This window comes from Balaenoptera physalus (assembly GCF_965194825.1).
Source record: "Balaenoptera physalus genome assembly, chromosome: 21".
Classification (NCBI taxonomy): Eukaryota; Metazoa; Chordata; class Mammalia; order Artiodactyla; family Balaenopteridae; genus Balaenoptera; species Balaenoptera physalus.
The window spans coordinates 13,548,973-13,561,983 of record NC_138902.1 but is presented as its reverse complement, the minus strand read 5'-3'; the positions used below and the strand labels follow the sequence as shown (position 1 = coordinate 13,561,983).

At 35.3% G+C, this 13,011-nt stretch overlaps 1 protein-coding gene and 1 long non-coding RNA gene across 2 annotated transcripts in view; one reads left to right on the top strand and one right to left on the bottom strand.

Moving 5' to 3' along the window:
- Positions 1 to 13,011, bottom strand: part of ADAM32 (ADAM metallopeptidase domain 32) — a 209,319-nt gene that overhangs the window by 32,356 nt on the left and 163,952 nt on the right. The window contains 1 exon segment of the mRNA XM_082444199.1: positions 322 to 421. Within this exon segment, the coding sequence (XP_082300325.1) occupies positions 322 to 421 (100 nt within the window).
- LOC309651458 lies at positions 336 to 3,115 on the top strand. The gene is made up of 2 exons (XR_014258140.1): positions 336 to 949; positions 1,259 to 3,115. It is a non-coding gene; the product is annotated as an uncharacterized lncRNA (long non-coding RNA).

The following is a 13,011-nucleotide window of genomic DNA, read 5'->3' as shown; positions in this document are numbered from 1 at the left end:
TGTTGTTTGTATAGAGCTGAGACCACAGGATCAGGCATAAAAGGGGGAAAAGGTTGAAAGACAGTTTAAAGGAGAAAGTCAGACATAAGTAAATAAAAATGTTAAAAGATATCCTCAGCTTCAATCACATTCAAAATTAATAGTAGGACAAAAAGCAAGATTAAGAAATCATATTTGGTGTCTATTTCTTGAGGAAGCCTATTTACCTTTTAATTACAAATACTGGTTTCTTTCAAAGTGGCAAAAACCGAACTTTGTCTTTGTGAAGGTAAGTAATTTGAGAATTTTATTAACTGGATACAAGAAGCGATAGATACTTGCCCTGTCCCCCAGGCAATCTGGAAGATTCTCTGGAGCGCGCTTGGCAATCTGGAGGGCTGTAGCCACTAGAACAGTTGCACGTCATCTCGGAAGTGCACACCTAGAATCATTTTTTTAATTCAAATGATCATTTAAAAATATTTTCTCATAGAAAGTAAAATTATCAGATGGATCATCAAGCTTACTTTTGTATTTTCATCTAGTGTAATTTTATTTGATTTATTTAGAGAGAGAATTCTACAAATTGAATGCTTGGTTTTTTAGCCTAAAGTGCACACACGCACACACACACACGCTAAAAAGCAGCTGTAAAGTGAGGCTCACAATATTTGCACCTGGAAAATTTAACACCTTCAAATGTTCACCTGAAAATTTAGTGTGCAATTTCAGAAACACCTACATAAATTCTAATGAAAATGAGACCATTCCAGTGGTGCGTTAGAGCCAGCCAGTATCAGCTCCCAGGGCTGAGTGTGTAACATCTCTTCCCATCTCCAAGTTCAGTGACATCATGGAGTAGTTTGAAGTATTTATACTTACAAATGAGGACTTTACTCTTCCTCACACTAGTTGGTAAACATTTACTAGCATAATACGGCCCTAGACCAGGATCAGGTTTGTTTAATTTGTTAGCTTTTGTTTGTTTGATTTTTTTTTTTAAATTTATTTATTTATTTATTTATGGCTGTGTTGGGTCTTCGTTTCTGTGCGAGGGCTTTCTCCAGTTGCGGCAAGTGGGGGCCACTCTTCATCGCAGTGCGCGGGCCTCTCACCGTCGCGGCCTGTCCCGTTGCGGAGCACAGGCTCCAGTCGCGCAGGCTCAGTAATTGTGGCTCACGGGCCCAGCCGCTCCGCGGCATGTGGGATCTTCCCAGACCAGGGCTCGAACCCGTGTCCCCTGCACTGGCAGGCGGATTCCCAACCACTGCGCCACCAGGGAAGCCCCTGTTTGTTTGATTTTTAAGCAAAGGTTTTTTTGTATTCCAAGAGGGCATCAGATAATTAATTTCTGTAATTAATTAATTAATAAAGCAAACAACTTTATGGTGCTTACTATGTGTGAGTCTCTATTCTGAGCACTTTATATAGATTCACTCATCAAATCCTCACAACAGCCCTATAAGGTTGGGACTATTATTATTCCTACTTTACAGATGAATAAACTGAGGCATAGATATTTAACTTGCCAAAGGTCACATGGCTAGTAAGTGATGGAGACAGGATTTAAACTGAAGCTATCTGGTTTCAGAGTCTCTGCCCTTGACCACTATGCTATGCTACTTCTCAAAATAATATAAAACATCTCTCAATTTCTAAGATCTCAATTTAAGAACATGAATCTAATTTCTTTATTCCATGGCTTAAATGTACAGGAAAAAAGTATTCTGTTTGGGGTATCCATTGCCTTAGCTCTATCACATCACCTTCATGTTGTTGTGTGTGCATGTGTATGTCTACTGTGAAATACCTCACAGAAGTAATGTCGTCCTTCTCAGGAGACACCATGTTGTCACTTTGTCATAATATTGTGTTGTTACTTTTGGATCACTTGGTTAAGGTGCTGTCTTCCAACTTCCTTCCACTGTAAGTTACCATGCCTCCATTTGTAATTAATAAGCAATTTGTGAGGAGATACTTGTGAGATTATGAAAGTATCTGGGTCCTCATAAAACTTTCACTCACTAGTTTTAGCATCCATTGATAATTATTTAACTCCATTATTCCTTTTATATTGTTTATACTATAAAAAAGAGTTTTCCCATATCTCCATTTATCTATTCAGTTACTGTTATTGGTAAACATATTACTGATATAGTCAAAGGATCTTTGACAAGGGTGCCAAGACCACTCAATGGGGAAAGGAGAATCACTTCAGCAAATGGTGCTCGGAAAACTAGATACCCAATGCAAAAGAATGAAGTTGGACCCTTATCTCACATCATATATGAAGATTAACTCAAAATGGATTAAACACCTAAATGTAAGACCTAAGACTATAAAACTCCAAGAAGAAAACATAGGGGGAAAGCTTCGTAACATTGGACTTCACAATGATATCTTGGATATGACACTAAAAGCACAAGCAACAAAAGTAAAAATAGACAAATGACTATACAACAAACTTAAAAACGTTTGTGCATCAAAGGAAACAATCAACAGAGTTAAAAGGCAACCTATAGAACAGAAAACTTGCAAACCATATCTCTGATAAAGGGTTAATATCCAGAATATACAACGAAATCCTACAAGTCAACAAAAAAAATCAAATAACCTAACTTTAAAATGGGCAAAGGACTTGAGTAGATATTTCTCCAAAGATGATATACAAATGGCCACCAAGAATATGAACAGATGCTCAACACCATTAATCATAAGAGAAATGCAAATGAAAATCACAGGAATAGAAACAACAAACAACTTTGTCTAAATATGCTATAAATGCCAGAATACATTATTATTGTGCTTATTTTAAAAAGTCAATTGTCTTCTTAAAAGTTTAAACGAGGGCTTCCCTGGTGGCGCAGTGGTTGAGAATCTGCCTGCCAATGCAGGGGACACGGGTTCAAGCCCTGGTCTGGGAAGATCCCACATGCCACGGAGCAACTAGGCCCGTGAGCCACAATTACTGAGCCTGCGCGTCTGGAGCCTGTGCTCCGCAACAAGAGAGGCCGCGATAGTGAGAGGCCCGCGCAACGCAATGAAGAGTGGCCCCCGCTTGCCGCAACTGGGGAGGGCCCTCGCACAGAAACGAAGACCCAACACAGCCATAAATAAATTAAAAAAAAAAAAAAAAGTTTAAATGAAATACACTATTTTATATTTATCCACATCTTTTTCATTTCCAGCACTCTTCATTGCTTTGTGTAGATCCACATTTCCATATGACATTATTTTCCTTCCATCTGAATATAGTTTAATATTTCCTTTAGTGCATATCTTCTAGCAACAAATTCTCTCAGATGTTTATATCTGAAAAAATTCTTTTATATCCTTAATTTTTGAAATATTTTCATTGGATATAGAACACTAAATGACAGGTTTTTTCTCACACTTAAATGATGTCATTTAATTTTTTTTGTCTTACATATTTTCTGATAAGAAGCCTGGAGTCATTCTTATCGTTGTTCCTCCAGATGCAATGTGTCTTTCTCCTCCGACTACATTTATTAGGGAAAGCAAGTATGGCAAAATGTTAATCACTGGTAAATCTAAGCGAAGGGTATGTGGATGTTCATTGTTAATAGTCTTCAGTGTTTCTGCAGCTTGGAAATTGTTAGGGGAAAAAATGGGGACAAAAGAACATCATATTTTGCTTTCATGTTTCTTTCAGAACGAACAGGATTGACTGAACACCAATAATTTATCTTTTTATAACTAAAGCAACCACCTCTTTTATTAATTGGAAGCTACCTGTTTCAATCAACCTTGGTTGAGTAGAAATCATAGTATAGTATAGATAGGGATTTTAGGCCTCAAATCTCTGCTCTTGGTCCTTTGTATATTTTTTATTGTCATTTATTATTGTGACAAGCCAAAGTTGAGCATTTGTTCTTGTGTTCAATATTGTTTGTGGGCATTTGAGACTACCTTCATGAATACATTGGTGTAGACTTAGTCACTCAATGTCCCTTTTTAATGTAATAGTTTAACCAGCACACACATAGCTATTTCAGTAAACCTCTTTATCTGAGAAATATGGTTAAGTAGTTATGGTCTTAAGATAATAGTAATGAACATCTGCTATTTTTTTCTTCCCAGAATCTACACTATTCAGCTGGCAACAGTATCTGAAATTTTCTTGGGGGAAATGAATCCTTTATAAATCGGCAGTGTGGTTACTGTGGGACGTGACCCTGCCCAGCTTCGACGCATCACACTTTCCATGCCCAGAGGTTGGTGCATGAACCGGATCAGGCCAATTAGTCAATGTATTGGAACCCTTTAGAAAGAGAAGCTATTTGTTTCAGAGTTACTGCTGGTAGGATTTAAACTTAGAGCTGCTGAATGCCACTTTCAGTACCACATGTGTGGAGAGTCTGCATGAAAGTGAATCCTAGAGGGAAGGGAGCCAAATCGAGGGATGGAGGGAGGCAGAATCCTGACAGCATCATCTGAGTCTTGGAATCTAGCCATGCTTGGGCTTTTCAGTTATGTGTATCAGTCAGTAATAATCCTTCTTCTTGATACATTATTAGTTCTTGATTATTTTCATTATTATATATTATATCATTATTCATTCTTAATAAATAAAAGTTGTTTTTTAGCCTGAAAAAAAAAATACTCCCTTTATTTTTGATTTCAGTAATTTGATTATAAGGTGTCTTGGTATGTATCTGTGTTTTTCTGGCTTGAGATTTATTGAACTTCCTGGAACTTTGAGTTCATGCTTTATCAAATTTTGAAAATTCCTTAAAATTTTTTCTAGCTTCCCCTCTTTCTCTTCTTCTGCAACACTAATTACACATATGCTGAACCATTTGACAGCATCTAATGGGTCACTGATTCATTTTTTTTTCAGTCTTTTTTACGTTTTTTGCTTCAGTTTGAATAGTTTCTATTGCCTTATCTTTAAGTTCACTGACTTTTTCTTCTGCTGTGTCAGTTGTGCTGTTAATACCATCCAAAGAATTTTTCATTTCAGTTATGGTGTTTTCCTATTTCTATAAATTCCATGTGCTTTTTTATATCTCCCAGTTCTCTTCTTACCATGTTAATGTTTTATTTTAAATCCATGAGAATATTTGTAATAGCTTTTTAAAATCCCTGTCAACTAATTATATCATTTTTAACACTGCTGGGTCTATTTCTATTGACTAAATTTTTCTCCTGGTATGGGTCACATAATTCTCCTTCTTTGTATGTTTGTTACTTTCTAAAATGTTATGATGGATACTGTGAATATCGTATTGTAGAATGTGTTGTTTTCCTTTAAAGATTGCCATAGTGGTGCTGGCAGGCAGTTAAGTTACTTGCAGAACAGCTTGATCAAGGCTTGTTTTTAAACTTTGATAGGGCAGATTTAGAATATCCTTTTCTCTAAGGCTAATTTAGTGCTACTAGTAAAGCATGACTCTTCTGGGATCTCTAGTGAATGTCCTAGGTTTTCAAAAACACCTCTTCACTCTGACTGATTGTAACTCAAATTAACTCCCAGCCTTCTGTAAACATTGATAATTGTTCAGCTTAACAGTTCTGTCATTCTTTCCCTGGTCTTGTGTGGTTTGATCTTCATCAATAGACCCATAAGGACCTCTAAGCAAATTTCTGAACCTCTTCCTGCATATCAATGCTTCTTCCCTGGAACACTGCCTCACAGATTCCATCCACTTTAATCTCTCATAATGCCAATCTCCTTCTCCTCAAGCTACTGAGCCTGCGCTCAGTCCAGATCCCACCCAAGGTGCTGCAGTCCAAAACCTGACAATAGGAAGAGAGCCAGGGAAATCACATCTCTTTTGTTTCCCTTCTCTCAGGGAATAAAGCCCCATGCTGCCTATTGTCTAATATCTGAAAACTGTTGCTTCATACATTTCTTTCCAGCTTTCTACTTGTTTATGGCAAAACTGTGATTAAAGATCCATGTATTCTTCCATACTCCAAAAAATCCATGAACTTCTGAAAAAAGGGTAATTCTTTTAAAAACAGCAGATAGTAGCCTCACTGTTTCTCCACTGTGTCTCCTCATGTGAAAAAAAATACAGTGTGTACCCCTAGGGATCTAATTATGGTCTTGAATATCATCCCCTTTTCAAAAGTACCAGAGCTTCTCAGAGTGATTGGTTACATAAATAGGGCTGGATAACTCGAGAAGAATCTGAGACACATTGCATCAGAGGGCAAGGTTGACTTCCAAGGTACCTAGGAAATAACCACTATTATTTTCAATTTTCCTTTAAGATCCAGTCAATATAATAAAGCAATAGAAAGAACTGAAAGTACAGCCACTAGAAATAAATGGGTAATTTTATTGTTATTTTCAAGAGATGACTGTCTACCAAAAACCTCAAAAATTTTCTATAGTTTAGTAAGTTGCCTGAATAGAAATGAATATGCAAATATCATTAACTTTCTTACACAGTAAGTGTAATGAGGAAAGATCCCTAATCACACCAGTAACAAAACTATGTGATACGTATAAATAATTTTAACAAGGAATATGCAACATCATGTGAAGAAAACATAAAACTATCCTGAAAATAACAAAGACTTGAATAAATAATCCAAAAATGGGATAATTAGAAAATTTGACATATCAATGTAAATATTTGATTTTTACCAATAGCTATAAAATGTAAAAAATATTATACTGGTATGAGAATAGATAGGTCAAGAAAATAAAACAGCCATTATACGTATTTGACAAATGAATAATATACATGGCACCACATCTTAGACACCGATGGGCAAAAGGCAGGAATAGATAATTTACTGATCAACACATGGTTATTAAACATATGAATATATGTTCAATCTCACTAACAGTCAAAGGAGACAATTAAAACCATAGTGAAGAACTTTCTCTTGTGTATCAAGTTGGCAAATATCAAAAATAAAACAGTACTTAGACTTGAGAGGAAGAAATGTAAGAGGCATTCTCGTATGCCTATTCTCATAGAATAAATTTATAAAACTTATTGGAAAGTATTTAAAAATTTTAGGTTAATATCTTAAAGGGGATTACCCCCTTACACTCTAATATTCTAGTTTTGGGAATCTATCCTATAGAAATAGCAAGAATGCTTACAAATATTTATGTACAAGTTTGCTCATCAAAGCAAATTTTGATAATAATGAAGAATCAAATATCATATGACATTTAACATAACGGAATGGCTAAAATAAAAAAGTTACAGTCATCCCTCAGTATCCAATGGGGATTGGTTCCAGGTCCCCTGTAGATATCAAAGTCCTTTATATAAACTGCATAGTACAGTTGGCCCACCATATCTGCAGGTTCCACATCCATGGATATGGAGGGCCAATTGTAAATAATATTGTTTCTTATAACGATTTTTAGGCAATATTTAAAGCATGGAAAAGTTCTTAAGAGAGAAATGCATGGGATTAAAAAAGCAAGCTATTTCCCTTTATATATAGTACCATGTCTGCTTTGTTGAATCAGTGACTCAATGAATAAATTTGCATACTCACACAGATAAACACATTTGATGAATGAATGAATAAGTGAATTTATACATATGTACACATGTACATACACTGCCAAAGAAACAAAGCTTGCAGGAGAAGAGTTAACTCTGTATTGTAAAAAAATATGGTTAAATTTTTGCATTCTACTTTAGATTTCTAAATTTTCAAAGTCTTCAATGATGAGTAAGTACTACTTATTTTATGGGGAAGAAAAGAATAAGCAATGTCTGTGAATTTGAAGGAGTGAGAACTTAAGATTGTTAGCAGGTCAACAACTGCCCTGTTGGACAAATTTAGGCTCCAGGTAAGTTTTATTTAACATGCCCAGAGTGTTCAAAGGAATATTTCTAGATCTCAAGCTCAAGAAGACTGGGGGTAAGGGAGAGAGATGAAGTAGAGGAGGTATTTGTTTACACTGCAAGTAAATTTAAAAGTGTTTGGGCATTTTGGGAAAGAAATACAGCCTTAACAGATTTATATTAGAATTTTAAACATATATACCCTTCAACCAAGCAGTCACACTCCTGGTAATCTTCCTACAGAAATACAGGTGCCAGCATGCAATGACATACACACAAAAAAATACTTATTAAACCTATGTCTACTGACTCGGAAGGATTTAAGTAAAATATTGTTGAATGAAAAAGTAAGACACAGAAAAGTGCAATACCACCTATATCTATCTAATATCAATCCACAGACAGATATTCATTCAGCAAAGATTTGAGTTCCTACTATGCGCCAAGCAGAGCTCTGAGCTCTTGCTAATATCAAAGAATATATGTGTATATATTTCTGTACATGATTAAATGAGTCTAGAATAAAAAAAACAGTAACGAAACATGGTAAATTGATAACAAGAGAACAGTCAAAAACTAATGTGATAACACTGGTATAATTTTAAAGTTAAACTTATTAGTGAATTTATTTATGTGTGTGTATATATATGCATGTATACAAACACACATGTGCGTGCACAGAGACGTTTCAAAAAACAAACTACAATAAAGCAACATAACTAGGTAGGTGTGTCAATGGTGACACAAGTAGTTTAATGTCTTTCTTTGTACACCAAATGAAATTTACCCATTGATTTAGTCCATTGGCATATTTAAATTTGTGACCCCTGAAAGAAAGTTTTCAACAGAAAGAATATTTTTAAATTTGGATAGTGCTTTACACTTGTATTCAAATGTGACAGGGTTTTTTTTAACTTACTGACTTCATACTGCAATCTGTTTTTTATTATTCTAATATTTATTATTTTAATATTGTATGATTTGGGGCTTTAAGTTAATTTTCTGAAAGTCAATTCATAGAAAGCCAATTTGCCTAGGCCAATTCACCCAATGTCAGACTACCTAATAGTCAATTCATGAAATAGCTATTTAGTATTTTGGAATGCCAAATGATCAAATCTGAGTATTTACTGTTTTTTTAAGCTATTAAATTATACAAGATTGATTGGGTGGGGTGGCTGTCACTGCACTGGAAGATTTCTGTGAAGTGTTAGTAAAGCACTCCTTGTCTTCAGAAAAGCATCTTAATAAAATTTCCATTTATATATGCCCAATTTATATTTCTCTAGTTACAGCAGCAGAGACCCACTTTTAAAAATTTTTGTGAGAACAAAACAGTCTGGCACGTAAGTAACTTGGAAGTCAGCACTCCATCCTAACATGTAAAAAGGTGAACAAGCTGAAAAATCAACAATTTTTATGTCAGTCAGAGAACTAAGGTCACAGGACAAACTGCTGCCTCCAAAACTGGAGAGGCAGAGAGGCAAACACAGAGATCACGAATTACCAGAGCAGAAACCGCCACGGCAATTAGTACCAGAATAGGAAAAATTCAATAGTCATTGACTTACTGGAGGCTCAGTTTGGTCAAGCCTGAGAGTTAAAAACTCTAGGAGTGTCCAGTTATGGGTGGGCCCCACACTTGTGAGTTTTACCTCCAGGAGCTGGACCAGCTTCTCACAGTGAATATCAGAGAAAAATTCCCTTGTATTTCCAGCAGGGGGAGGGGAAAGGAAGCAGTTTTGAAATATACCAGAGTATTCTGTTCTTTTTAACAAGGCCTAACAGCAGATGAAGGAGCAAGGTAAAAACCCACCAGACCAAACAAATGAAGAGGAAATAGGCATCTACCTGAAAAAGAATTCAGAGTAATGATAGTAAAGATGATCCAAAATCTTGGAAATAGAATAGAGAAAATACAAGAAACGTTTAACAAGGACATAGAAGAACTGAAGAGCAAACAATGATGAACAACACAATAAATGAAATTTTAAAATCCTCTAGAAGGAATCAATAGCAGAATAACTGAGGCAGAAGAAAGGATAAGTGACCTGGAAGATAAAATAGTGGAAATAACTACTGCAGAGCAGAATAAAGAAAAAAGAATGAAAAGAAATGAGGACAGTCTCAGACACTTCGGGGACAATATTAAACGTACCAACATTCAACTTATAGGGGTCCCATGAGAAGAAGAGAAAAAAGAAAGGGACTGAGAAAATACTTGAAGAGATTATAGTTGAAAACTTCGCTAATATGGGAAAGGAAACAGTCAATCAAGTCCAGGAAGCACAGAGAGTCAAACACAGGACAAATCCAAGGAGAAAAACTCCAAGACATGCATTAAACAAACTACCAAAAATTAAATACAAAGAAAAAATATTAAAAGCAGCAAGGGAAAAGTAACAAATAATATACAAGGGAATCCCCATAAAGCTAACAGCTGATCTTTCAGCAGAAACTCTGAAAGCCAGAAGGGAGTGGCAGGACATATTTAAAGTGATGAAAGGGAAAAACCTACAACCAAGATTACTCTACCCAGCAAGGATCTCATTCAGATTCGACAGACAAATTAAAAACTTTACAGACAAGCAAAAGCTAAGAGAATTCAGCACCACCAAACCAGCTTTGAAACAAATGCTAAAGGAACTACTCTAGGCAGGAAGCACAAGAGAAGGAAAAGACCTACAATAACAAACCCAAAACAATTAGGAAAATGGTAATAGAAATATACATATCAATAATTACCTTAAATATAAATGGATTAAATGCTCCAACCAAAAGACATAGACTGGCTGAATGGATACAAAAATAAGACCCGTATATATGCTGTCTACAAGAGACCCACTTCAGACCTAAGGACACATACAGACTGAAAGTGAGGGGATGGAAAAAGATATTCCATGCAAATGGAAATCAAAAGAAAGCTGGAGTAGCAATTCTCATATCAGACAAAATAGACTTTAAAATAAAGACTATTACAAGAGACAAAGAAGGACACGTAATGATAAAGGGATCAATCCAAGAAGATATAACAATTGTAAATACTTATGCACCCAACATAGGAGCACCTCAATACATAAGGCAAATGCTAATAGCCATAAAAGGGGAAATCGACAGTAACACAATAATAGTAGGGGACTGTAACACCCCACTTTCACCAGTGGACAGATCATCCAAAAGGAAAATAAATAAGGAAACACAAGCTATAAATGACACATTAAACAAGATGGACTTATTTGATATTTATAGGACATTTCATCCAAAAACAACAGAATACACTTTCGTCTCAAGTGCTCATGGAACATTCTCCAGGATAGATCATATCTTGGGTCACAAATCAAGCCTTGGTAAATTTAAGAAAATTGAAAACGTATCAAGTATCTTTTCCAACAAGAACGTTATAAGACTAGATATTACAGGGAAAAAACTGTAAAAAATACAAACACATGGAGGCTAAACAATACACTACTAAATAACCAAGAGATCACTGAAGAAATCAAAGAGGAAATCAAAAAATACCTACAAACAAATGACAATGAAAACACGACTACCAAAAACCTATGGGATGCAGCAAAAGCAGTTCAAGAGGGAAGTTTATAGCAATACAATCCTACCTCAAGAAACAAGAAAAATCTCAAACAAATAACCTAACCTTACACCTAAAGCAATCAGAGAAAGAAGAACAAAACAAACCCCAAAGTTAGCAGAAAGAAAGAAATCATAAAGATCAGATCAGAAATAAATGAAAAAGAAATGAAGGAAATGATAGCAAAGGTCAATAAAACTAAAAGCTTGTTCTTTGAGAAGATAAACAAAATTGATAAACCATTAGCCAGACTCATCAAGAAAAAATGGGAGAAGACTCAAATCAATAGAATTAGAAATGAAAAAGGAAAATTAATAACTGACACTGCAGAAATACAAAGGATCATGAGAAATTACCAGAAATAACTATATGCCAATAAAATGGACAACCTGGAAGAAATGGACAAATTCTTAGAAAAGCACAATCTTCCAAGACTGAACCAGGAAGAAATGTAAAATATAAACAGACCAATCACAAGCACTGAAATTGAGACTGTGATTAAAAATCTTCCAACAAACAAAAGCCCAGGACCAGATGGCTTCACAGGCAAATTCTACCAAACATTTAGAGAAGAGCTAATACCTATCCTTCTCAAACTCTTCCATAATATAGCAGAGGGAGGAACACTGCCAAACTCATTCCAGGAGGCCACCATCACCCTGATACCAAAACCAGGCAAAGATGTCACAAAGAAAGAAAACTACAGGCCAATATCACTGATGAACATAGATGCAAAAATCCTTACCAAAATACTAGCAAACAGAATCCAACAGAATATTAAAAGGATCATACACCATGATCAAGTGGGGTTTATCCCAGGAATTCCAGGATTCTTCAGTATATGCAAATCAATCAATGTGATACACCATATTAACAAATTGAAGAAGAAAAACCATATGATCATCTCAATAGATGCAGAAAAAGCTTTTGACAAAATTCAACACCCATTTATGATAAAAAAAAAAAAAAACTCCAGAAAGTAGGCATAGAGGGAACTTACCTCAGCATAATAAAGGCCATATATGACAAACCCACAGCCAACATCGTTCTCAATGGTGAAAAACTGAAACCATTTCCACTAAGATCAGGAACAAGAAAAGGTTTCCCACTCTCACCACTATTATTCAACATAGTTTTGTAAGTTTTAGCCACAGCACTCAGAGAAGAAAAAGAAATAAAAGGAATCCAAATCAGAAAAGAAGGAAAACTATCACTGTGTGCAGAAGACATAATACTATATATAGAGAATCCTAAAGAGGCTATCAGAAAACTACTAGAGCTAATCAATGAATTTGGTGAAGTAGAAGGATACAAAATTAATGCACAGAAATCTCTTGCATTCCTTTACACTAATGATGACAAATCTGAAAGAGAAATTAAGGAAACACTGCCATTTACCATTGCAATAAAAGAATAAAATACCTAAGAATAAACCTACCTAAGGAGACAAAAGACTGGTATGCAGAAAACTATAAGACACTGATGAAAGAAATTAAAGATGATACAAACAGACGGAGAGATATACCATGTTCTTGGATTGGAAGAATCAATATTGTGAAAATGACTATACTACCCAAAGCAATCTACAGATTCAATGCAGTCCCTATCAAACTACCAATGGCATTTGCCACAGAACTAGAACAAAAAATTTCACAA